Below are 26,851 nucleotides of genomic sequence, written 5' to 3'. Positions count from 1 at the left end.
AGCATGCACTGCTTGACGGGAAGCATGAGATCCGTTACAAGTATACTGACATACTGGCCACAACATCCCACTTTCATGCCCGTCTCTACATTGAAGCAATCGAAGTACACAAACATCCGGATAACTTTAATAGAAAGGAGGAAGGACTGAAACTCAGCAAGGCCTGGTACACCCTTTTATATAACGTACGGCCGAAGCTAACTAAGATCAGGGACATCACAGTCAACCAACCAGACGATCCATTGTTCGGCACGACCCAATCGGACGTCGTGTGCTCAGAGACCCAACCAAACGTCAACTGCTCGGCGCGACCCAATCGGAGGTCATGCTTTCTGATATTCAATCAGATGTCGGATTGCACGGCGCGAACCAATTGGAGGCCGCACACTCGCATATAAATACAGCTGCTTCCCAAACAACTTTCACAGTCGCCACCGGGATACAGGAGAGCGTATCTACACGACGCCACAGAAGATGACTACCGCAGCAGTAGTCGAAACGTCTGGAAGAAACGAGAGGAGTGGACCACGGCAGAATAGCCCGGAGGATTTTTATTATACAAAGTTTTAATGTAGGATGCAGCATTCAGTGCTCCCATGTTCAAAAAAGTCCACCAATAACACACCAGACATGTCCCAGAACACTGTCACAAGCACTTTCCTAGCAGATTGAGTTACTTAGATTTTTTTTTTTTTTTTTCTCGTACTGTTCAACCAGCATGTTTCCACTCCATAGAGCCCATGACTCATCATCAGTGATGATTCCTTTCAGAATGTCATGCCCTTCTGCGGTGTAACACATTAAGTGATCCATGCATGTCATCATTCGCTAGCCCTTATGGTTGTCTGTCAGGTTCTTAGGCACCCAGCGAATACTAACTTTATGGAATTTGAGTTTGTCGTGAACAGTGTCATACACTGCACCATAGGAAATGTTGAAAGTCTCCAATAAGGTTCGCAGGTGCATACGCCGGTCATTCAAAATTGCTGCCGCAATGGCACGGACATTCTGCGGAGTTGAAGCTGTTACTTGCCGCCCGGAGCGTGGCGAATCATTAAGGTTCACACAGCCCTGTTGGAAGCATGCACACCACCTGGAGACACTGCTATGGTCCAGACAGTTATCCCCATACACGCTACGCATGTCCCTGTGAATTTCACTTGGTGTATGCCCTTTGGCCCACAAATATCGAACTACTCTTTGTTGCTCTTCACTCATGGACGACAGTAACGTGTGCCTTGTTTGTTTCGTAGTTCATACTTCTTTTGCTGGAGCTGCACATGAAAACAAAATACCCTCTGTAGAGCAAACTTCAAACTATATTGTTGTGAAATTTCCACATTCCAGCTGTAATACCAGGGAAGAAAAAAGTTATTGTGCATTACTTTCCGATCTGCCCTCTTATTAAGAGAAGCATTTTGACAGATAGGGCTGGAGTGAGGAGAATTGCACTTGCCATTGCATGGTGTTGCAACATTCCTGCATTCCTTTCTCCTTCCCCTCGCTTCTGGCTTACTTGTTCATTCGTTCAGACCACCGTGTTCTGTTGTCTATTGTTACGAAGTGAGAGGTTTGGCAACTTCGTGTAACACGAGGCGGCCAGCAGGTTCATCTCCCTGGCAACTACAGTAGGCCTGTTCACGTTTCCATGGTAACCATACCCCTTACTGCCTTCTCCCCACCCAGGCAGGCTATAAATGGACCTCCCTCTAAGAACTATCAGAACGCATGTTTCAATATTACTGCCAGCAACTACCTTGTAATTATACAGATAAACGTTGAATGTCAGTCGCTAACAATTCATAGCCAGCAAGAGATGGGCTGTACGTTTCATGTGGAGAAATGGTCTGAGTTTCAGAAGAACAACCCTCTGCCAGTGACTATCTCATGGTTATACTGATAAAATCATTGCTTTTCATTGTTACATTATTGAACAAAGAAAGGTGCAGAATTACTTGCTTCCTCAGATTGACAATGCAGATCAAATGCCAGTTTATTTCCACATGCCCGGGAGCAACACTATTAATGCTAAAGGTGCTTCTAGCTTCATAATGCATATGAGTGGCACTGAGAAACTTGAATGTACTGTCATGTTGGGTGTTACTGCTGATGGTAGGAAGCTTCTTCCGTATACAATATTTAAATGGAAAAGTCTACCAAAGGGAAAGTTTCCAAATGGCATTCATGTTTGAGTATATTAGAAGGGTTGGATAACATCAGATCTGGTACAGATCTAGCTGAAAACTGTAAGAGGTCATCGTTCAGGAGCACTACTACAGGAGAAAGCTCTAATTATGATACATAGTTTTTGGAGCCATTTCATGGATACCATTAAGAACCAGCTTAAATCCCCTAAAGAGTGATTTTGCAGTCATCTGTGGAAGACTAATATTGATCTTCCAACCTTCAGATGTTTCAGGGTCACCTGAAAATACTTGATTCTGAATGGATTGCTGTGCTACACATCCCTTCACACCTACTGTGAGAATACGTAGACCATATCTAGAAAACATTTGTGAATCGTTTCTCACTGTTTGGACTTTGATCAGGAAAGAAACTGTTAAAAAATGTTTTTTAAAAAAACCTGGGATCTCAGCGGCAATGATATCACATGGAATGACGGCAACACCGGTTGCAGAGGAGAGGGCAACACAGATGACACAAATTCAAATGAAAGCAGTGATTAGATTTGCTGTGTGATGGGCCTTTTGCTGCTCAACTGATGGAGACACATGGCTGGCATTAAGTACTTTTGTATTAATAATTAGAGTATAAAGTATTTACAGTCCTTGTAAAAATGAAAAGAAGATCCTTCAAAGTATCTTCGGTCCAGAATAGTCTCAAAAGCACTGACATACATACTGGTTGAGATCGAACCGGAACTCTGCAAAAGCATAAAACAATTATGGAGACAATGAGGAAAATGAGACTGACCTTTTATGGACACATTAAAAGAATGAATCAAAGCTGAGGGTTTTGTCAACAGAATACTCCTTCTGCAAGAAAAATGGAAAAAAATCACCTGGGTGGCTCACACAGGTGCACAAGGACCTAGCAGAAGTAGGTTTCAAGGATGAAGAGATTCAGGATAGAAAAACATTTAGGAAAAATATTGCAGTAATGAGGAGCCTCCGTGGCTTAGACGGCAGTGCATCGGCCTCTCACCTCTGGATACCGTGGTTCCAGTCCCGATCACTCCATATGAGATTTGTGCTGGACAAAGCGGAGGCAGGACAGGTTTTCTCCGGGTACTCCGGTTTTCCCTGTCATCTTTCATTCCAGCAATACTCTCCATTTTCATTTCATAGCATCTATCAGTCATTAATACATCGCTTTGGGAGTGGTGACCCCATCGTACTAATAGCCAATATATGCTTCATTCATTACATCCCTGACCCGGTCAATGACTGGAAAACAGGTTGTAGGTTTTCATTTTCATTGCATTAATGAGGGATCCACCCGATAAACCACTGGTCAAAGCATGGAACAACTCTCACACAGAAAAAGTTTTCAGTGCTGTTAAAAACCATCGAACAGAATTCAGTCCTGCATTAAGCACATGCATACAGTGGAACCTCGTTTCTTCGTTTTTGGAGGGACCACAGGAAAAAAAACCGTACAACATGGGAAAACGGAAAATCCGGGAATGAATGAACCATCAACAATTTAGCTAAACATCACAAAAATGAAATATGTAGGTACACTTATATTCTTACATACGCCCCTAAACCAAACCAAGCTACAGCCCCAATGGGCCTTCCACCTACCAAGCGACCGCCCTCAGTCCGAAGGCCTGCAGATTACGAGTTGACGCATGGTCAGTGTGACGAATCCTCTTGGCCATTATTCCTGGCTCTCTAGACCGGGGTCGCCAAATCGCCATTAAATAGCTCCTCAATTAAAGGTAATCATAGAATGACTGAACCTGGAACCAGCCCCCATATCCAGGTAAAAATGCCTGACCTGGCCAGTAATCGAAACCGGGCCCTCCGGGCAAGAGGCAGGCAAGTTAGACCATGGGGGGGCAGGCTTCAAACGTTAATTACCGATACGTGACTTAAAAATCCCGAAACTTTACATTCAGTTTTACCGTGAAACTTCCTTTGAAAACTTCTTTCAGTTCAGCAACTTTGATCAGCCAAACTCTTCGAAAAATCGAATTAATACCCGTAACGCCAAGCCAAAATACAATCGACCACAAGTAGTTTTTCGTTCTCTAATCTAATAAAATAAAGCTCATTAGATACAAAAGCGTTCAACACGATGCCAAAATCCTTCTTTTTAAAATCTTCCATTGTAATTTGGATGCCAGTATACTGTTCCTAGTCAGTTTATGAAAATCTTGTACCACGTAAATTAGGCGTACATCGACTTTTAAAGGTTATGTTGAACTCGAGAATATGGTTTCGAAAGTATCAATCCTCTCAAGTTCTCGAATGCATTACCTATATTTAGTTCTGCCCGTTACTAATCACAATCAAACTGGAAAGAGAAAAAATATCATTAACACTTCCGAAATTATGATTATTCGCCACCTTGAGCTCAGCTGGAAAGAGCGCTCGCTGTACAAGTCGGAACAAGTGCGAAATTATACAAAGTTTTTAAATGTAACGTGCGCAAATCAAACGTCTGCGGCTTTTATAACATTTTAACACAAAAATGTGAAATTCCCAGTCTTATATTAGGACGAAAACAGTAATAGGCAATCCCAAAACCTCCCATGGCTGTCTGTATCGGTATGTAAAGTGCAACATCTGTTCTGGTCTCGATAACATAATCGTATTGAAATAATAACATTAAGTTATTTATTTGACCACCTAATCAATACAAAATCGTCTTGGATGATTTACATAAATTTGTTAACTAATAGTGGTACATGTTTCGCCTTCCCTGAAGGCATCATCAGCCATAGTCTTAACCTTAAATTAAAAATAAGCGTCTAAATAACATGTAGTAATGAAATGAATTTTAAAATCTTGAAGAGATTTGAAGTAAAATAACATTAAAAATAACAATGATGGTTTGAAAATACAATGTGATGAGATATAATAGTGGAAGTATTAACAAAATTAACATTAGAAGGCTGCTAAAATAAGTGCAGTGGATAAAACAACAGATTGTTATACAACAAGTAGTAAGATTGCATAAAAGTAAAGTTGATAGTCTGGCGGTTATAATTAGACGATGGCGAAAAATCGTATATAATCAAAGTAAAGAAGAGAGAATAAAAGTCAAAGTTAGTCGAGAGATCCGAAGTTAATCATGATCTTGAAGATAAAAGACGAAAGTCAGATGCATATGGTGAAGTTGTAGAACACGTTGAGGATATGAAGTTGGTGAATAGAAGTTGAAGAACAGTTTCAAATAGGATCACTATGGACCATCTCAAAATTTGAAGTGATGTTCAAATGTTGTAAATTGTGAGTGTAGATATTCTAGTTGAAAAAGCATATAAAAGTGGAATCATTTGACGGTGACAAAGATAGCTTGTAACGTTATGAGTTAGAAGTATTTGCAACAGTAGACGTGTCGTAGCAAGAAGTTAGTTGGGTTAGTTGTGATGTCACGATGTCGAGTGTATATAAGATCTGTAAAGGGAGACGTTAGAATTAACCAGATTAAAAAATGTAAGAAACAAATGGGAGAGAGTAACCGGAAAAATTGTAAGTATTGCTGTGTTGACGCTTACCTTTTGCCCACTTGAATGTTACTTTGATTTATGAGTACTGGTGGTCGCCAATGTTTTGCTGCACGTGTTGTATGTGTGTCGTCTTGGTGGAGGGGAGTGGCCTTGCGAAGGCGGGGCTATTGGCTTGCGGGTTGCGCGTGAGGAGGAGTTGCTTACGTCTGGTGGGGAAGAGGGATGTGATGTGTTTATCGGCCTGATGGGAGTGTTTATTGTTTTTGTTTTTAAAACCTTACGTAAAATATTATCTTGAAGATGTAACTGATAGAACAGGATTGGTAATTGTTCATAAAGAGGACTTTTAATGTCTATTGAATCGTTGTAAGTTTTGATTTACGTTATATTTCTGATCTAAAAAACCATCACATTCTATCGATCAGTGCATTACTATGTGGAACTTGACTTACTGTAAGAGGGTTTGTTTTGCAGCAGTACGACAACCAGAAACTCACGTCAAAGCTGTACAAGAAGTGTGTAAAAAATAAAAGATTCATCAGGAGTCGTAATAGTACAGTGGAACCTTGATTCTCCGTTTTAGGAAGGACCCTGAGAAAGAATACAACATGGGAAAAACTGCTATTCTGGGAATGAATTAAAACCATCAGCAATTCAGCTAAACATCACAATATAATATTTTATCAATAAACAGTTTAAAATACATCTCAAATGAAAGTCCAGATACAGTCATTAAACTGAATTACTCAAAGAAGAAGATAAGACAACAGTCAAAGGTGAAAATTTTATGGAAGGAGAAGGAAAGAGAAACCAGTAAACCAGTTGTTTCTCGCAGTCCAGAGTGAGTCAGAGTCGGGAAAAGAAGAAAATAAAGCACATCCTGTACACGAGAGTGAAATCCCTACTTTTTTTTTTTTTTTCTTTCAGTTATTTAGTCACCGGTATATGAATAAGTTTTTGTATGGTAAGTCTTGTACCGCATACATTACTATTAGGCCTTCTCAACTTTTAAAGGTTATGTTATACTGTATTTGAGAATATAGTTTTGAGTGCAAGTATCCATCCATTATCCAAGGGTCTTAAATGCATTGTATTAGATTCTGTTAGTCAGGCTAATTATAAGCCACAAAATTAATTGGAAAAAAAAAAAGAATACCATAAAAACTCCAGAAAGTTTGGTTTATTCGTGACCTTGAACTCTGCTGCAAAATGCATTGACACTCACTGCACAAGCCAGTACAGATGGGAAATAGTACAAACTTTTTAAATGTGAGCGTGTGCATATGAAACAACTGTGGTTTATTTAAGGACATTTTAACTTAAATATGTAAACCTAAAAATCCCATCTTAACCTTACATGGCATTATATAAGGTGCATCGTCTATTCAGGTCATTAGAATACAATTGTATATGCCTATAATGCCTGATGGTGTCAGAAGATTTATTGTGGCATTGAAAACTGTAGCAACTGTGAAAGGTTCACCTTAGGTAACCTGTCATAATGAGTAAAAGTGGAGAGAAACTACATTGTGTAAAGACTTGGTGCCACTTGCTCAGAAGTGAGCCAGGACCAACCACAGCTGTAAGAATATATCAAGTCATGAGACTTGAGAAATCTTCCAAGCATATTATTGCAAATTCTCAAGATTAAATTCCTGTCTGAAAGCCCAGTAGCTAGTGCTTTGAGAGAAGTGTTGAAAATTTGCTTGGCACTAAAATTGTTGAAGGTCGGTCAAAATATGAACATCTAACCTTGTAAAGAAAGTTTTTCTAAATATTTTTAAAAATACAAGGGTGAACATTTTGACAACTCATTCCGTTAAGTAGAGCTGTCCGAATACACTGTCTTCTTCCAGCTGTTGTGGCTTCTCTGCTTTACAATTTCCTTGGTTTCTCTAAACAATACCAAGTTGTTGTGGGAAGGCTAAACAATCTTTCGTCAACAGTTGTGAAGTTCTCTGGCAGTGCCTTTTGCGAGTATAGGGAACTATAACCACCGAGATTTTGGAGTAACCAACCAGGAGAATGCCACAATTCATCAAGCAGTAATCAGAACAAAAGGCGGAGAGACAGCTGAGCAAAGAGTTTGAACTGTGTTGCTCTTAAGTACATTGTTTTCCATTATTTGAGGCAAAAATTGCTTTATAATGTGTCAGTTTGTGTGTAATGGTTTCCTATGTTTGTATTTTGATTTAAAATACATGTCATTTGAAATAGCCCTAATCTGCTTCTTAACCCACTCGCTTCACGTTTAATGCTCCAGTGTGCTCTCTTAGAAATCAGATTTAAATCGCCCTCAACATGAGTAAGCCATCCTGACAGAACTACTGTGTACTGCTCTGAAATCTGTAACAGCAACCAGAATTTTCATGCACTGTTCTCATTGAAGTATTTAAAATGGATGATGTTATTCATGACTTGACCAAGCGCCAAATTGTCATATCGAGATATTGACGTGAACGCGTTTGTTAGCATGTAAATTCGAGTTTTGAATGAATTGGCAGATTTCTTTCACCATAAGAAGGACTAAGGTCAGTTCTATTTACAGACCAATTACCAACTGCGAAGCAAGTCATTAAGTGTCTGATTATCCATAAAATGTCGCTTAGTCAATTTTAACTTTCTGAAGTAATTTATTTTTTCTATTTCGCATCAACTGACCAAGTGACAATTTTGACCCTTGGTCATGTGATGCATATTAATGTTATGCTTTTACTTATGTTTTACATTGGGGATTGTTACTACGAAAGGGTAATAATCTAGGTAAACAGACGTATAAACAGTTTTATGAGTAATGTTGAACAAAATTTCTGTTTATTATTCTACAATACCATTACCATACATTCAAAGAAACATATTATCCATACAATTACGTACTGATATTTTACAGATGGGTTTTACTTATACCGGTCTATCTACTTGATATCACTAATAACAGAAATTGAAATAAACTTCAGAATGTTCAATCTGACACAGGAATGGGAAGTATCATCAGCTTCATCTAAGTTTCATCTTCAACAATGAAATAAAGTTGCTGGCAATCGAATCCATCAATATCATCTTCAATACCCGGATGAGTGCAAAGTTTACGATAAAAATCAGTGGATTCTTTTGGAATAAGTGACATCAAAGAGTGTATGTCGCTGAGCTTTGCTTCTGAAATGTGTTTTCCATTCGGCCACAGAGGTATTAACACATTGCTAAAATAGTGGGTCACGCCATTTTGTGAAGGATGACCAACAGCTTTCTTCTTCTGAATGTTTATTTCAATTGGTTGTCCTTTATATTCCTGCTTGAAGAAGATGCTAAATGGTTTGTCTTTATGTAGCTCTATCTCTTTTACTTTCAGCCAGTTTATCTTCTCTCTCAAATTATTTGTCTTCCGATTCACGATTTGTTTCTCAAGTAAATCTGTACTTTTAAAATCCTCAGACTTCATTCTGTGAACAGCTAAGGGATTCCTCTTCCTACACAATTTCATCACATTGATGTAGTCCTCTGCTGTATACAACCTTTGCTGATGTTTCAGTGCACACTCTATGTCCCCGAAATCACTGTCATTGGGGAGAAAGCTGTCTCCTGGAACAAGCAAACGTTGAGTGATTTTTTTTTTTCCCACTGTAGGATGCTGTTCTAAGATAGCTTCTAACATAAAAACCATTTTTATGTTTCGGTTCTGTCTTCCACAGGAATCTGACTACAAGATGACTTCTTCAACAGCTGGTAGCTGTTCCATTAAATATTTCATTAGGCATGAGGATACCTCCTGTGATCCTCGGCCTGCCTCACCCTCTAACCAGACATAAGTGTCCTCTTTCATCCTTACTGCTGCGTATTCCTAAGTTATAAAGCCATAACTGCCTTTTATAAAAGACTGTATTTGTAAGAATTCTAGGCAATGGCAAGGTTTTCTCTAAGTCAAAGCAAAGAACTTCCAGGGTGCCATCTTGTTTCGCCTTCGACATGTCCGATGATCTCATATCCTGCGCAATTTTGGCTTGTTCAAGATGAGTTTCTTTTTTCGTTTTTAAATTCTCGGCTTCGCATCCAGTTGTGTTTTGGATCTGGACTTCCATGGGTCAGTTTCCATTCTACTTTGGCGTTCGAGACCGCAGCGCATGACCTTGAATGTGCCGCGCTGATCACCGGGAGCTGGCAGTTTGCTTTTACAAATCTATTCGTCTGCAACTTCAAGTTAATTGTGTTGTGACTTTGTGCCTGACAGAGTGTGGAAACTGACCCATTTGACCGTTCTCCAATATTCATAAACATTGTGAGACTTCGCCTATCATTGCGTGTGCCATACTACCATTCTTAATATTACGTACTGTTTTCTTCTAAGTGGCTCACAATTTCTACCCCCTTTGTTCATTTATGTTTCATCTTATACCGATCCAGAGTTCACTTAATCTTTTTCTTTTTCATATGCATTGTTTTACATGTTTTTACGGCTGACGATGACCTGGACTAGGGTCGAAACCGGTCCTGTTTATAGTTACTATTAAATAAGAATGTAATCCTACATTTCTTTCTTTTATGTATTGAATAGGTTGATCCTCTTTTTCAATTATTTAATTTTTAACGTTAATACTTTCAATACGGAACAATGAAATTTTTATCTTTAAATGTCCATGTCTGTTTCAATATTCGTGAATTTGTGGTTATAGTCGACCATATGTTGGCCGATAGCTGAAAATTTGTTGTATCTGACTGCATTGAAATGTTCTAAATATCTAATGTTGAAGCTCCGGCCGGTTTGCCCCACATAAGAAATATTAGAGCATGTATTACATTTAATCCTGTAGACGCCTGATTTTGTGTACCTATTTATTTTATTAATATATGATGTGTTATGTAAGATTTGTGTGTTGTTGTTGTTGTTGGTTTTAAAGGCTATTTTCATACCTTTTTTCTTTAAAACATTATGATTTTGTGAATTCCATTGACGTAAGTGAAGATGGAAAAAGAGTCATGTTTAGGTGGTTCTTTTTTAAGTGTGGTCTTGGGGCAAAATATATGTTTGTTAATGATGTTTTCTATGAAATGGCTATTGAAGCCATTGAATCTGGCAATGTAGCGGATAGTATTCAATTCGGTATGAAAATCTTTTTTATTCATAGGAACGTTGAATGCTCTATGTACAAGACTGTTATATGTTGCTTTTTTGTGGAGGAGGGGGTGAGCTGAATCTTGTCGGATTGTGACGGCCGATTGGGTGGGCTTTCTGTAGATGTTGTAGGTTAAAGATTCCTGTTGTCTAGTGATCGTAATATCCAGAAAATTGATTTTTTGATCTACTTCCGACTCCAATGTGAATTTAATATGCGGATCGATGTTATTAAGTGTTTGAAGTGTGGTGTGAGCATCTTCCAAGTTCTCGCTGATAACTACTAGGACATCGTCGACGTACCTAGCCCAAAAGAGAATATTGTCGAATTTGTCGATAATTGTAATATTAACATTTTGTATTTACTTTAAGCATAGTCTCAACTCAATACGGAACCTAACAATGAAGTTTATTACTTTTAATGATGACACTAACCAAGCTAAACACAAAGCCTTTCAATATCTAGGCATTAAGTTGAAAATAGCCACATAAGGCAAAGACATAGATTTTCTCAAACAGTGCATTCGGTTTGATTTAACGCCAAATTTCTTAAGACACAACAAAAAGAAACATCGTATCACGTCACAAACTTTCAAAACTCAAACTAAGACTAATAAAATTTGGTTGAAAGATGAAATCAAGTTTCTTTATAGGAAAAAATCATTCCTTAATCTCAAACTATACGAGTCTCACCTTGCGGCAACAAAATTGTTATCAAAAGCGCATTGGACAATCTTCTTCCAATCAGTTGAAGATAAATTATTTATTGACTTAACCAAGAAACAACATACTTTGGATAATAAATTGGAGAAATTAAAGATAACCAAATCGCAAGATTATCAAAATAGGCGCAATAGTAGACCAGCAGACGATCATAACCATTTTCATCCACCCGTAATTAACCTATCCAATATTCCCCTAAATCCAAATGAAGAAGGAATTTTAGCCAAGGGACCCAAACATAACTGGCCCGATTTGAACACAACCAATTCAATTATCACAATGATAACAGAATCGGAATTAGCTATCTCTAAAACGCCTTTAGACACACAAGATGAATTAAGATATGACATCAAAAAGAAACTTAATAACATCCTTCTTCGCAATAATTCACCTAATTTTCCAGCCAATTCTAATAACAGGAATGTACAAACCGATTTGAAGCTCCTGCACACCCTAAACAAAAAAATTAAGGACAACGACCTAATCGTGACCAAGGCCGATAAAGGCAACACGACCGTAGTCATCGATAAGAATGAATATATCAGTAAAACATCAGATTTCTTTAAAGATAGTTCCTTTTCCATAATTAAAAAAGACACCACACAAAAAGTCCAAAGACTCCTTAAACAAACCTTAAAAAACTTCTCCTTCCTACTCACTGAACATGAAAAAAGCCAGCTTATAAGTATGAACCCTGGGCTTCCTACGGCTAGAGCTCTTCCAAAAATTCATAAGGCAGGTGCTCCCATTCGTCCAATCATCAATTTTAGACCGAGCCCTTTATATAAAACCGCACAATTTATTCAAAAGTTCCTAAGCAAAAATTACCGTTTTTCATCCAATAAATCGGTTAGAAATACCTTTGAATTAATAGACAAACTTAATAAATTTAACATGCAACCTCATTACTCACTTCACTCCTTTGATATCGTAAACATGTACCCAAGCATTCCAATTTCTAAATTAATTCCCATCATTAAAAGTAACTTACACAAAAACAGTCATTTGAGTAAATTGGAAATTCAAGATTTCATTACATTGTTGAAATTAGTCGTAAATAACAACTTTTTAACGTTTAACGGTACCATCTATCAACAAAACGGTCTGGCAATGGGTTCACGTGCATCAGGCATTCTCGCAGAAATCTATCTGGACTTTCTCGAGAATACTAAAATCGACAATAAATTCGACAGTATTCTCCTTTGGGCTAGGTACGTCGACGATGTCCTAGTAGTTATCAACGAGAACTTGGAAGATGCTCACACCACACTCCAAACACTTAATAACATCGATCCGCATATTAAATTCACACTGGAGTCGGAAGTAGATCAAAAAATCAATTTTCTGGATATTACGATCACTAGACAACAGGAATCTTTAACCTAAAAGATCTACAGAAAGCCCACCCAATCGGCTGTCACAATCCGACAAGATTCAGCTCACCCCCTCCCCCACAAAAAAGCAACATATAACGGTCTTGTACATAGAGCATTCAACGTTCCTATGAATAAAAAAGATCTTCATACCGAATTGAATACTATCCGCTACATTGCCAGATTCAATGGCTTCAATAGCCATTTCATAGAAAACATCATTAACAAACATATATTTTGCCCCAAGACCACACTTAAAAAAGAACCACCTAAACATGACTCTTTTTCCATCTTCACTTACGTCAATGGAATTCACAAAATCATAATGTTTTAAAGAAAAAAGGTATGAAAATAGCCTTTAAATCCAACAACAACAACAACACACAAATCTTACATAACACATCATATATTAATAAAATAAATAGGTACACAAAATCAGGCGACTACAGGATTAAATGTAATACATGCTCTAATATTTCTTATGTGGGGCAAACCGGCCAGAGCTTCAACATTAGATATTTAGAACATTTCAATGCAGTCAGATACAACAAATTTTCAGCTATCGGCCAACATATGGTCGACTATAACCACAAATTCACGAATATTGAAACAGACCTGGACATTCTCAAAATAGCTAAGAAAGGGCCTCTACTCAATATAATAGAGAACTTTTACATTCATTTAGATCAATACTTTAATGCTAACTATAACCTTAACGAAATAACTGAGAAACCCAATATTTTATTTGACCTTTTCATTACTTATTACAGAAAAAACAAATCGGTCGTTCAAAATTCTTTCTTTAAATCAATTACAAACACCATCACTTCCTCTCCCGTCCACCCCGCCTTGAACTTTTCCCATCCCTCCCACCCCCCACCACTTACCCCTCCACCACTTACGTCATTCCTCCCCTCCGTATCCCCCCCCCCCTCTTTCCTGCTGATCTACTCCGCGCTACACTCACTCCATAAGTTGCATTCAATACAGCGAGTTTGTTCCACGCAGCGCAAGGTGAGTCATCGTTTATATTTTCCGGTGCCTCGCTTGTTCTCTATCCGATTACCCGCGTTAATACTATCTTCTTTCCCCAGGTTCATTGGGGTCCCGATTGAACTGAGACTACTTTTGTTTAACACAGAAAGCCTTTCATTCCACCATAGAACAGGTTCAACTTTGTCAATTTTTAATCTTTTGCTAGTCTCATCGGACAATTCTTCCCTCTACGCAAAAGTGGAACTTACATCTACAACTTTCTAGAAGCATATACGTAGTTATATATGTCAATCGTGCAACACAGGAGTAACTGCTAACCAAAGACTATTTCATCAAGAGTTTTTACGTGACTTCACAAGATTTTACTTGTCATTGTGAACACTTCTGTTACTTTTATCATTATTCGCAAACACGGTTTTTCACTTTTATCTGTCATTCCACCACCATCCCATCCTTCTAGATCCTCTCATTTCTCCACACTATTTTTATCACTATGTCTTTTACTGTTGTAATTTGGCTATGCTGATGATGGTCCACAGTGGACCAAAACTAGTACCTTTTAATATCATTGTAATGTTTTTGTAAAAACATCAAATGATTTTTTAGTATTGAGAAGGTGGAATATTAATATTTTGTATTTACTTTAAGCTTTTCTTGGTCTCCCTTCTCCCAGAGAATCATTGTTTTGAGCTTTCAATATTTGAGATGCTTCATTCATCGGCTGAGGAGTTGAACAATGGGTCTGGCTAGCTGCATAATTAGAGATGCTGGAGCCTAAAACAACATGTTCATTAGTAGCATTACTATCATCTGAACTAATGCCTGTATGGGAATGAGAGAAGTGATGTTCATCCAGTAATACAGGAACGGACTGCTGCTGATCATCAGACTGTGAATTTTCCTGTAAAAGAGAATTATATTGTGGAGTAAGAATGTATTTCTTCCTAGAAAAACCTTACCCGACTCTGATCTACAGTATCTGTCTGGCAATGCTATAGGATATGATGATGTTTCTTTTCCATTAACTAAATCGTACTTATGTTCAACAATGTTGTTGCATCCATTCTGCCCTCAACAAAGTTTGAATCACCAGAGCATCTCAGTTCTAAATCTGAATAATTATTGTGAAGATTGCTAGGCGTGGCTGTATTACACCTCAGAATAGTACTTTATGTGGCATGACAGCATTTCATTGGACTCAGCTCTGTCAGACTACTGGAAAATATTACACCTTTTGGGGATTCATGAACTGGTGTTGCAATAGCTGGTGTCTGTGGATGTAAATCCGGCTCATCATTCCTGCATAATGAGAAGAGAATATAGAATGGTGAAACTATTTGAAAAACAATCCATAAGTAAAATGCATTTGTCATGTATGCTAGTGGTACTGTGATATAGTTGAACAACTAACCAGTAATAATGTTTGCAAGTAGATTTCCTTACTTGCTAATTCGACCATTCGTTGAGCTCTTGAGAAAAACCTAAAGTGATCCATGCCAAAACAGAAGTGAATAGTGTTAATAGGCACTCACTAAATAATTTTGTTGGTATGAAGACGGTATTATTATTTATAAGTTTCATTTTCCGTATTGATTGGATTCAATGTATAGACAAGAAAAGTGTTCCACCGATCAATACATATTTCTTGTGAATGGATTATTACACTAGTACTGGTTTTGGCCTTTCATGGCCATCATCAGCTAGTACATAACATTTATAGTCATTAGACAAAATCACAAAGATGTTAAGTTAGATCATCCGGATGTCTAATGGAGAATGGAAATAAAATGTATTGCAGTATTGTTAGGTTAAAATATCTGTGATTAAAGGTGGTGGTGATGGTTACATTAAACTAAAACATATTGAGTGTACATGGATATGATTACATTAAACACATTAAAACATATAGGCCACAGTATAAAACACTTAAAAAATTTTACACATTAAAACATAGTATATGTTTTAAAACGTCTATTAAAATTTGAGTTCGTATTGCATAGCATTCATTCTTCTTGTGGTTCTTGTGCTGATTTAGTTGTATGAGGTGATCATCGAGAATGTTCTATGGCTGATATACGTTATACTGATATGTGGTAAGAACTCTTGTCATTAAAAATTTTTTTTTTTTTTTTTTTTTTTTCTTTAGTACTGTGCAATCCAACTATTGATGTACTTCTGTAAGTTTTTTATATAAACTGCGAGGCAGGGTGTAATTTTGGGGCAGTTGGTGGCGACACCTCTCTTGTCTATGCTCATTATGTGGTTGTTGTTATTGTTGTTGTGGAGGTTGTGTACCGATATGTTTGGAGACTTGCTGTGTTCTGATGGCCACGAAAGGCCGAAACCGGTACTAGTGTAATAATCCATTCACAATAAATAAGTATTGATTGGAGGAACACTTTTCTTGTCTATACATGAAGACGGTAGACAATCACGGAGAAACTTCACTGTTGTAGCAGGAATAAAAAGGCGGGAAAGAGCAATACGCATAACATGACCAAGCGACTGCCAAATGTCGTTTAGTCAGGTGATGCAAAATTCAACTGCATGAGAGTGTGTCTGGTCAGTTGATGCAGAAATATCTTCAGGCGATATTTAGATTGGGGCTCGGTCCTAATCGATTTATTTTCGATATAAACGATGTTCGAGAGTACGAATATTTTTTTTCATATAGTTTGAAGCTTCGGCTACCAGGTGGTGTAGATATCTGGAAAATTCAGAATTGGCGCTTGGTCAAGTGATGCATAACACAGTCCAAATAATTTGACTCAACAATGACCTTAGAACGGATAATTTGTATGGTAAATCTCGAAACATTTGGGTATATGTAGAGGCACTCGTACTACTCATTGTCCCGCGAAGAATTGGGGTATCAATATAATTGGATGCGAGGCTTACGAACTTGGGACATCTGAACGGAGGGGGTAGGCCTTAATTTCATCCTCATTAGTGTCAAACCAGTCATCAGTCTTTTTCCTTGTGGGTCCGATAATATTGTTCCATAGCATAAATACTTGTATCCCCCACAGTGTGGGAAACTACGATCCATAAACTCCAAGAACACGGACAACTCGGATACAAAATTACTTAAATATTTGTCTTGGTTTTCTTGATACCCCTGGAGAGCCTGTAAATTGATGGATAATTGGTTGATTATCACTATTACTAACCAACACCCAGTCACTATGTTTTGCTTTTGCACGCAGGGCTTTAGGTATGATTTCACAGTCACTTGTATCAGATGAACTGTTTTTCACTTAAAATCTCTTCTTCGTTATTATCTTAATCATCATCACTGTCCTCCAAATCGCTGTCTAAAACACCTTCAGTTAACTCAGCAGTAGCATTGCTGTCACTTGCCTATATTATGCCTGGAGCCATGGCTAGGAGACTGACTGCTACCTAATGAAATGTTTGTGCTTTTAGATGCTACAGTTAGGCAGTAAGTAACAGTACAAATTCTTAGAATGAGAGCTGCAAACAAGCCACATTCCTGTTCTGTTCATAGATGTTCGCAAAAGGGAAACCCTTTCAGGGGTGATAAAAATATAAGCTAATACCTACGACTTGTCGCGTCAGTCTATCGTAATTTGAGCTGAAGGCCTAGCCAATGCTCGCGTGAACATCACATCAAATGAGTCATGTGGGTTAGTAAATAATAAGAACTATAGTTTAAATTTTTTGATGCTAATGTATAAGTGTCACACTTCCTTTCTGTTGTACTATTCTAATGTTGAGATATTTATATTCATTATTGTACATAGATTATTGTTAGTGTTAAGAAATCACTTGACAGTTCTTATACTGTCTGCATATTTTAATGTGTAATTGTACATTCTGTGGAAGCTACTGTAGATGACCGAATTCTCTTATTGAATGTTTTCATTGTTTCAGAAGATCAGTCACAGGCTGTAAGTGGTGAAGAAGAAGAGGAGGAAGATGATGCTGACCAAGGTGTGGAAGAGAGTACAGAGGCAGCAAGTAAAGAAGCTGATGAGGTGAGACAGTATCTACATGTTACAAGCACGATGATGTAATTATTTAACTCTGCATGGTATCAAAAGTCAAAAGTAGATATGAGTGAGGGATGAAAAAACACAACTGTTGTATATATAATTTCTGTACCATCTATGTCCTCATCATAATCGTAGCCTGATCGATCCGCTATTGGAATAGGCCCCCCCATCATCTTCCAGGTTCTTCTATTGTAGGCAGTTCTCATCCACATTGACCCCACAGTTTTTTCTCACTGTATCAGACTGCCTAGAATGTGTGCATCCTCTTCTCACATACTATTTCATTCCTGCCCTCACCCATTTGTAGGGATCAGATCTTGCAGCATGTTCATCCCAACTCCATCTTCGATCATACCTCACTTTATATATATCCTGCAGTCCAGTTAATTTGCCTGATGGCAATGTTATGGAGATGATTCTTCAGAGAAACATCCAGTAAGCTTCTTTCCATCCTTTGCTAAAATTCTTGAAGTTGGTTAGGTTTTTTTCAGTTGCTAACTATATCCGAGCACTGTACGTAAGAATGGGCAAAACACAAATGCGACAATTATGTGAAAAATTTTCAGACAGCATTTTTGAAAGACCTGAGGACTTGTAGCCACTTAAACCATTATTAGAGAGGTGTTTTATATAGAAACAAAGAGTTGCCGCATTATTGCCAGTACGACTGTTGACTAGCTTGTTAAACATTGTGCGAAAAACAGTTAAAATGATCACTGATTTCAGTACAACTTCACTGATGGCCATGATGGAATTTAATGGTGTTTCATTATGTATGATGTCAGACTGGAAGCAGAGAGTGATGCTGTCATTTTTTACATCACATGCTGTGAATATATTCATTGTAATTTTATAATATCCAGCCAATATATGTTCAGTCCAATTACTTTATGCTTTTAAAACAATAACTGTACTACATGCTGAAATAGTAGTTGAAACTGAAAACATTACTTAGAGATCATGTTCCAAGGTTGAATTATTTTGACCAGCTTACATGCATGTCATTACCACAAATCTGACTTCAAATTTGTAGTCAGCCTGATGAACGTGCATGCTGTGTTTGTGCATAAGCTGGTTTGTATGTGCCTGATCTGCAATTCATTCTTCACCCTGTTGTGACCTGCCTGGTTAAACATTACACCATGCATTGCACTTTCAGAAATACTGGCAGCGAGGAGCTGTGCTCTGTCACGCGTTACTAATACAGCATTGTCAATAACTCAAAAAATAAATTAATACTGTTAAATTTAACTCTGTAATGCTTACTCTTTGTAATGAGTAATGTTGCATGTATTGTTGACCATATCTCATGAAATATTTTCACCAGATACATTCAAAAGATATTATTTACAGACTTTACAAATCACACAGATTAAACTGTACAAGGAGGCTATTACCGTATCTACACGAATAATCCTCGCCACCGAATAATCCCACACTCTAATTTTAGGAACGTTCATTTTGTAAAAATGAAATGAATGAAAATTTCTTCCAATGAAAGAGTAATGTAGGCATAAAAAAATATTTCATATCACTCAGCATGGTCCACGTAATCTTTGCGCAAAAATGAACATGTAAATTTATGGACATAGCTGCTTTGCCTGAACGTATATGAGATGATAAAAAAACATTATCACTGCTATATAATATACTCGCTGATGTACCCGTGCTTCGCTACGGAATTCTCAGAAAGACTGCATTTGTGGTTTTCCCAACTGAACTCAACATAGATGATTACAATGACGTCGGTAGGAATGTAGTGATTAAAAGCAATGTTATCATATTAAACACTCGATCAAATGAAAAACCGCACATTTTCTCACTTTTAACGAACAGTACTGTAGTGTCTGTCTGACAGTCCAAAGTTCCAGTGCTAGAATGACCTGGCCAAAGACAGCCGTGAACACTCCTCTGCCATTCCGTTAAATGTGCACAGTGCTCATTCCAATCAGTGCCTTAAAGTAGGGATTGAATAGCTGGAATGCTATGATGAACCAGTGTGTTACGTACCAGTAGTATCAGAAAAATTATGAACCAGAGGAATGACGTGCTAAGGAAGAGAAACCGACCTTGATAGGTGAAGTTGCTTAATGCAGCCAGTATCCAGTTTTCGGGAGATAGTGGGTTCAAGCCCCACCATCAGCAGCCCTGAAGATGGTTTTTCCGTGGTTTCCCGTTTTCACACTAGGTAAATGCTGGCACTGTACCTTAAAGCCATAGCCGCTTCCTTTCCATCCTAGCACTTTCCTGTCCCATTGTCGCCATAAGACCTGTCAGTGTCGGTGCGACGTAAAGCAACTTGTAAAAAGAAGAAAAAAAACACACACAAAGGAGAGAGATCTAACTCCCCAGGTACTTTTCGCCAATATTCAGGCAGGCTATTATACTCCGTACGCAGCAGTAACCCCATCTATCAGAAAAGAGTGGCAGTAGAAGACAGAAAGCACATCACAACAAACAGTGGTCAATGCAATGTTATTGTTGATCAATTTTATGAGCTTTCTGTATTTTAGGCCTTAACATGTTTTCTTCTGACTCTGTGATATTAGGACATCTTAGAAAATTATTTATAGCAAAGCCTGTAGTTCCTTATTCCCTGATTTTACATACCAATTTTCATTAAATTCTGTTTACCCATTTTCTCGTGACTCGGCGCTGATATAGACTTAGCAGCAAAAATCCAAAATCATTAACCTTGTAAGTGCTGAGTTAGCAGTTGACTGTTTGGTACCTCGGTGCTGAGTTTTTTCATTCGTATGTAAAAAGATTTGTAGAAGCCCCAATTTTTAACTTATCAGTGGGGTGATTAACTTAAAATGTTTATAAATGTAGGTTGTTTATAAATCTAAATGTAAATTGTAAATCCTACACTTATGTTCAACATTATTTCGAGAGAATCCAAAATTACACCTATGTGACCATGCGTGCATTATCTTTATCTAAAGTAAAGAGCCCAAAATAATAATATTTCCTAAAATCAGTAGGCAACTAATACATGCAACTTCTTAGAAGTATATATTTTAAAATAATTTCCAAACCTGGAATGTGGTGATAGCTAAATGTTTTTTACTGGTTGTTTGTGATGCCGATTTGTTCAACTATCTACACCAACTCCACTGGCACAAACTTTCTAAAAAAAAATCAATCATTTTCGAGTTGTCATCAAACAGTACTTGGCCCTCAGAGCCTGTCACAGTTACCTGAAACTCTGGTGAAGAAAAGTAATCCGTCTGCCACGAAATTAGTGATCAACAAATTAATCTAAAAAGCCACCTAATTGATACTTTATTAGTGATAAAATTGCTTTTGTACTCGCCGTGTTTTTCTTCTTTCGTTTAGGAGGCTCTGTTTTTCTCCCACATACAGTATTTTCGGCACTCTCACTTACAAAATCGCTTAAAAGTTCCTTAAAATGATCATCTCCATCATCACTTTGCGCTGTAGGGGCTGATGACCTCGATGTTTGGCCCCTTCAAACAACAAGCATCATCATCATCATCAACTTTGCGCTGTGGTTAATAACTGAAAGATTCTGTGAACCGAAATAACATCGCTGCAAGATCAAATAGATTGTTGTTCCGCCATGTTTGTTTACATCACAGATGAACTCCACAGACGTCTACAAAAAGCTCTGTAAGTTACTTCCAGAAGTTATAATCTCTGATCTACATAATGCCCAACAGATGGCAGAACATGTCAGAGATCAAATTCGCACTCAAAAGCGAACTGGGAAACTCAAAAAAAAATTCTCTCGCACCGTCTATAGATGTAGCATTGGTGGACCGGCCGCGTCAGCCCATCTATAGGTGGGCGTAGCACTCATCGGGTTAATATCTCTATTATCATAGCAGTACGGTAAAAATGTATAATAATAGTCATAAATATAAAAACAATAAGATAAACTACCTTTCCAATACTTATCAATCCTGATATTTAGGATACAATCATTACAACTGGTTTATACGTTGGGACATGTTTCGCTCAGCTGTCGTAAGCATCTCCAGCCATAATAAACTTCACCTAAAGTTTGGTCAGGGCCCTGAATCTAGTGACTTACAGTATAATAGTTCTCTAAGAATGAATGTTCTCATTAGTGACAATCAATAACCGTATAATTAGTGTACAAGCTTTTAACAAATTCACATAATTAAGATAATAACACTACATTCATATTGACGGATGTTAAAATATATCAAATTACATAAGCTGATAATAAAGTAAATAATCATATTAGATTTCACATTGCTATGAGTCAATCACTAAAAAACTGATTTACACAATACTTCTTCCTTGAATGAAAAATAAAAATGATTTTTAGAAGTAGGCCTATCACTCAACTGACAGAGACAAATGACTGGTCATTGAGTTATTTTTTATCAATATTGCATAATGTGATAATACGATACCCATATCCCTTTTCTCTGTGCAATCGACTATGAAGTAAGAAGAATTTTCAGAGCAAGTTTTTACCACTGTATGCCCTTCCTGACGTCGACCTCATCAGACGAATTAATGAGATGAAACGAATGACGTGATATTAGTAACTAAAACAAATTATATTTACTTGATATGTAGGCCTAAATGTCGTGTTCACCATTTATGTACTTGTAACATTTAGAAATACTGCTTTCCTACGAAAATAGCCAGTATGACTCAAATACATTCATAGGTTTGTTAAAGAACATTGTAGAATGTTTGCATGAACAATTCATAGCTCTTTATAGCCTAGAAGTCATGTGTTCACTGCACAGAATTTGAAGTTATCGCATATTGGACCCTCCTTTACTTTTTCTTTTTGGATGTAAAAATGGGGAAAAGGGGGGTCTAATACGCGAGTAAATACGGTAACCAGGTGGGATGGCATCAAGAACGTCACTTCAATAAGGACTTGTTGGCAGAAGCTTGCCGCCCTATGCGCTACACACGGAAGGAACCGATGATGGTGGTGGTGGTGGTGGTGGTGGTGGTGACGACGACGATGATGATGATGATGATCCTCAAATTGGACACCAACTGGTGTTCCAGTCTAGGATAGCACCCAGACTTAACATTAGATAACCATTCCTTTTTTCTGTTCTCTTGACTAAGTTCCTTCTCTGTTAACCTCACAACATAGATCACCACCATTCTTTTTCTATCCTCTTCTGCCAAAGGGTACAGGCAAAAGTTAGTAACCCCTGTCTTTGTTTCATGTATACTCTCTCCACGTGTGTTTGTTCTCCTTCTGTTTCCTCTAATGGTGCCGGGCTGAGTGGGTACGATTGAGGTTCTGGCCTTTTGACCCCAACTTGGTAGGTTTGATCCTGATTCAGTCTGTTGATATTTGAAGGTCTCAAATACATCTGCTTGTATCGGTAGATTTACTGGCACGTAATAGTACTCCTGCTTGACTAAATTCCAGGACCTCTGTGTCTCTGAGAACCGTAAAAGTAGTTGGTGGGACGTAAAGCCAATGACATTATTTATTATCCTCTAGTAGTAGCCCGCCTCATGACCATGATCATTAAGGCATTGAAGTCTAAACGGTCTGACATCATGGTTAGCCGGTTCAAGTCCCGTTGGTCGAAAAAATGTCACCATCGGAATTTTGGCTGGCAGATTAGGGGAGGTGGTGGTGTACAATTTTTTAATCACTAGATCGCGTGCTAAAAGCCTGGATTAAGTTCCAAACTTCTCCACAGTGCTCATATGGAGTGAGGGCATATGTTGGTGATTCGTCCATCAGATGGGGGAATATTAAGCTTGAGCAGACCCCTTGGTGCTATTCGACGCGAGTAGGCTATGTGCCGGCACCAGGTTTCACCCTTTCCCTTCCTACTATCATATATCACGTCATTCATTTAATCTCATCAACCCCTGTGATGATGTCAGGAAGGGCATCTGGTCATAAAAACCCCGCCACAACAGATTCATTTTACCTCATATCTGACCCTGTAGAGAAACAGGACAAGGATTGGACAAACATTATCCTCTAATAGTACCTATATACTGTATATTTCACTCCAATGAGCACTCCTTTGTTCTGTGTATTTAATGTTCCTTGGTTCAAACCTAGTGAGGATGTTTGAGATATACTCCAGTTGTGTTTATTGGTGACAAGAGGCCTGTTGAATGTTCTACTGGCAATGATACATGAGATCAGCATGTGCACTTGATGATTCCCTCCCTCAACCTTAGACATGTTACAGCAGTATTGTGAGTTTTTTATTTTAATAAAATTGATTCTTCTAACCTATGACCCTATCAGATTATGAAAATTCACACAAGATTAAGATTGATTGTTTCAAGATCAAAATGTTTGGTAACTGTTTGCGAAGTTTTTTGTATTATTAATATTACGAGTGCGAGTGACTTATTCTTCTCTTGAGAAGCTGTAATTAGTTTATTGCAAGTAAATTATCTCTTGTCACTTACAACACTGTCAAAGATACTGTATTGGCCTGAGTTTAAGTTGACCCTGGAATTTATAAGTTCTCCTGTGCAATATAACCATGTTACTGTGTTAGTGTTTGACAATGTTTCTAAATACTGGTACTCTTCTCATTACTCTCCGTTATTCGGATAGAGCGTGGTCCTCGACCATATTCCAGTCCAGGTCCCATTACTTCAAGGTCTCTTGTCCATCATCTCCATTAGTCCATTACCATTAATTCATTGTCTTTTGGAACTCATAGTTACATCTAAGTTAAAATATTGCAATTTCCACCTCTTCAATACCACACATTATTTTAATCAACATATCATTTAAAAGTGTACATGTATTAGGTCTCTGGTAAGAACTTATTGTAAAACAAGTGTTCAGGACAACACTGATAAAATATGACAAAAATGGCATTAAAATATTGTACAAATTGTTGGCTGCATCCACCAGAATCTTATTGTTTCTAGAATAGATCTTGGTGTAGTATTGACTGTTTTGTATGTACCGTAGTCAATACGAGATTGAAATGATATCTAACTTCGTAGTAGTCTGGTACAGGATCCTCAAATATATACAGTACTAGCTGATGTACCCGTGCTTCGCTCTGGGATTCTCAGAAGGACTGCCTTTGTGGTTTTGCTAACTGAAGTCAACTTAGGCCATTACAAACATGTCAGTAGGAATGTAGCCTTTAAAAGCAATGTTATCTAACAGTCCAAAGTTCCAGAGTTGGAGTCACCAGGCCGCAGACAGCCATGAACACTTCTCTGCCATTATTACAATATGCACACTGCTCATTCCAATCAGTGCCTCAGAGTTGGGATTGAATAGCTCGAATGCTATGATGAACCAGTGTGTTACGTACCAGTAGTAGCAGAAAATTTATGAACCAGATGAATGGCATGCTTCACATTCCCTATTCCTATCCCATCATCGCCATAAGACCTATCTGTGTTGGTGCGGCGTGAAGCATACATACATCATTATTATAGACATTACGGATTGCAGTGTTCAGTCTGCAAGCCTCTGTGAATTTACTAAATGTTGCCACATTCCTCTATTTGCAACTAGTCTTGTGGTCTCATTTAGTTCTATACCTCTTAAATCGTTAGAAACCGAGTCTAACCATCGTCGTCTTGGTCTCCCTCTGCTTCTCTTACTGTCCTTAACAGAGTCCATTATTCTCCTAGGTAGCCTATCCTCGTACATTCGCCTCACATGATCTGATCCTACCACAGCAGCCAGTTTATGCGTACAGCTTCATCCATCGAGTTCATTCCTAACTTTTATCTGCTCATTCCGAGTACACTCCTGCCATTGTTCCCACCTGTCTGTACCAGCAATCAATCTCGCTACTTTCATGTCTTACTTCTAACTTATGAATAAGATATCCTGAGTCCACCCAGCTTTGCCTCATGTAAAGCAAAGTTGGACTGAAAACAGACCGATGCAAAGATAGTTTGGTCTGGGAGCTGACTTCCTTCTTACATAATACTGTTGATCGCAACTGCGAGCTCACTGCATTAGCTTTACGACACCTTGATTCAATCTCACTTACCATATTACCATCCTGGGAAAATACACATCCGAAATACTTGAAATTATCTACCTGTTCCAGCTTTGTATCACCAATGTGACATTCAGTTTTGTTGAATTTCTTACTGACCGACATCAGTTTAGTCTTGAAAAGGCTAATTTTCATACCATACTCATTGCACCTATTTTCAGGTTGCAAAATATGAGACTGCAGGCTTTCAGCACAATCTGCCATTAAGACCAAGTCATCAGCATAGGCCAGACTGCTTGCTTCATTTCCACCTAACTGAATCCCTCCCTGCCACTTTATATCTTTCTGCAGGTGATCCACGTAAACTACGAACAACAAAGGTGAAAGATTACAGCCTTTTCTAACCTTTGTAAGTACCCTGAACCAAGAACTCATTCTACCATCAATTCTCACTGTAAACCAATTGTCAACATAAATGCCTTTGATTGATTTTAATAATCTACCCTTAATCCCATAGTCACCCAGTATGGCAGACATCTTTTCCCTCTCGGTGCCCAGTCATGTACTTTTTCTAGATCTACGAAACTTGGAGCCGTTTCTGATAAGCCTTCGTTTTACGTTTACAAGCTGCTCTCACTTCATCATTCCACCAAGATGTTAGCTTTTTCCCATCTTTACACAAAGTTGTTCCAAGGCATTCCCTTGCTGTTGCTACTACAGCATGCCTGTATGCCTCCTATTCTATTTCTATATCCTGAACCTGCTTACTGTCCACTGTTCAGAACTTCCTACTAATTATATCCATGTACTTCTAATCCTCATCCTGGAGATTTTCTACCCTTATTCGTTTGCAGACATATTTCACTTTCTCTATCCTAGGCCTAGACATACTTCACTACACATCAGGTAGTGGTGTTTCATCGAAAAATCCCTGAAAAACCTGTAAATTCCTAATAGATTTCCTGAATTCAAAGTCGGTTAAGGTATAGTCTATTGTGAATCTGGTACCCCTAGCCTCCCATGTGTAACGGTGGTTTGCCTTATGCTTGAAGAATGTATTCGTAACT

General features: G+C 38.1%; 1 protein-coding gene across 12 annotated transcripts in view; it reads left to right on the top strand.

Moving 5' to 3' along the window:
- Asph (Aspartyl beta-hydroxylase) overlaps positions 1-26,851 on the top strand; it is a 294,582-nt gene that overhangs the window by 72,208 nt on the left and 195,523 nt on the right. For 10 of the 12 annotated variants that reach the window (XR_011018630.1, XM_068228879.1, XM_068228881.1 and 7 more), the window contains exon 7: positions 17,735-17,838. Coding sequence is in view for 11 of the 12 variants with exons in the window: in XM_068228879.1 (XP_068084980.1) it covers positions 17,735-17,838 (104 nt within the window). In the remaining variant the exon portion in view is untranslated. The remainder of the gene's footprint in view (positions 1-17,734; positions 17,839-26,851) is intronic. The other 2 variants (XM_068228880.1, XM_067152554.2) reach the window with 1 other exon arrangement.

The sequence above is a fragment of the Anabrus simplex genome, chromosome 8 (genome assembly GCF_040414725.1).
Source record: "Anabrus simplex isolate iqAnaSimp1 chromosome 8, ASM4041472v1, whole genome shotgun sequence".
In the NCBI taxonomy this organism is placed as follows: Eukaryota; Metazoa; Arthropoda; class Insecta; order Orthoptera; family Tettigoniidae; genus Anabrus; species Anabrus simplex.
Note: the sequence above shows the minus strand (reverse complement) of the source record. Positions and strands in the feature narration are given on the sequence as shown.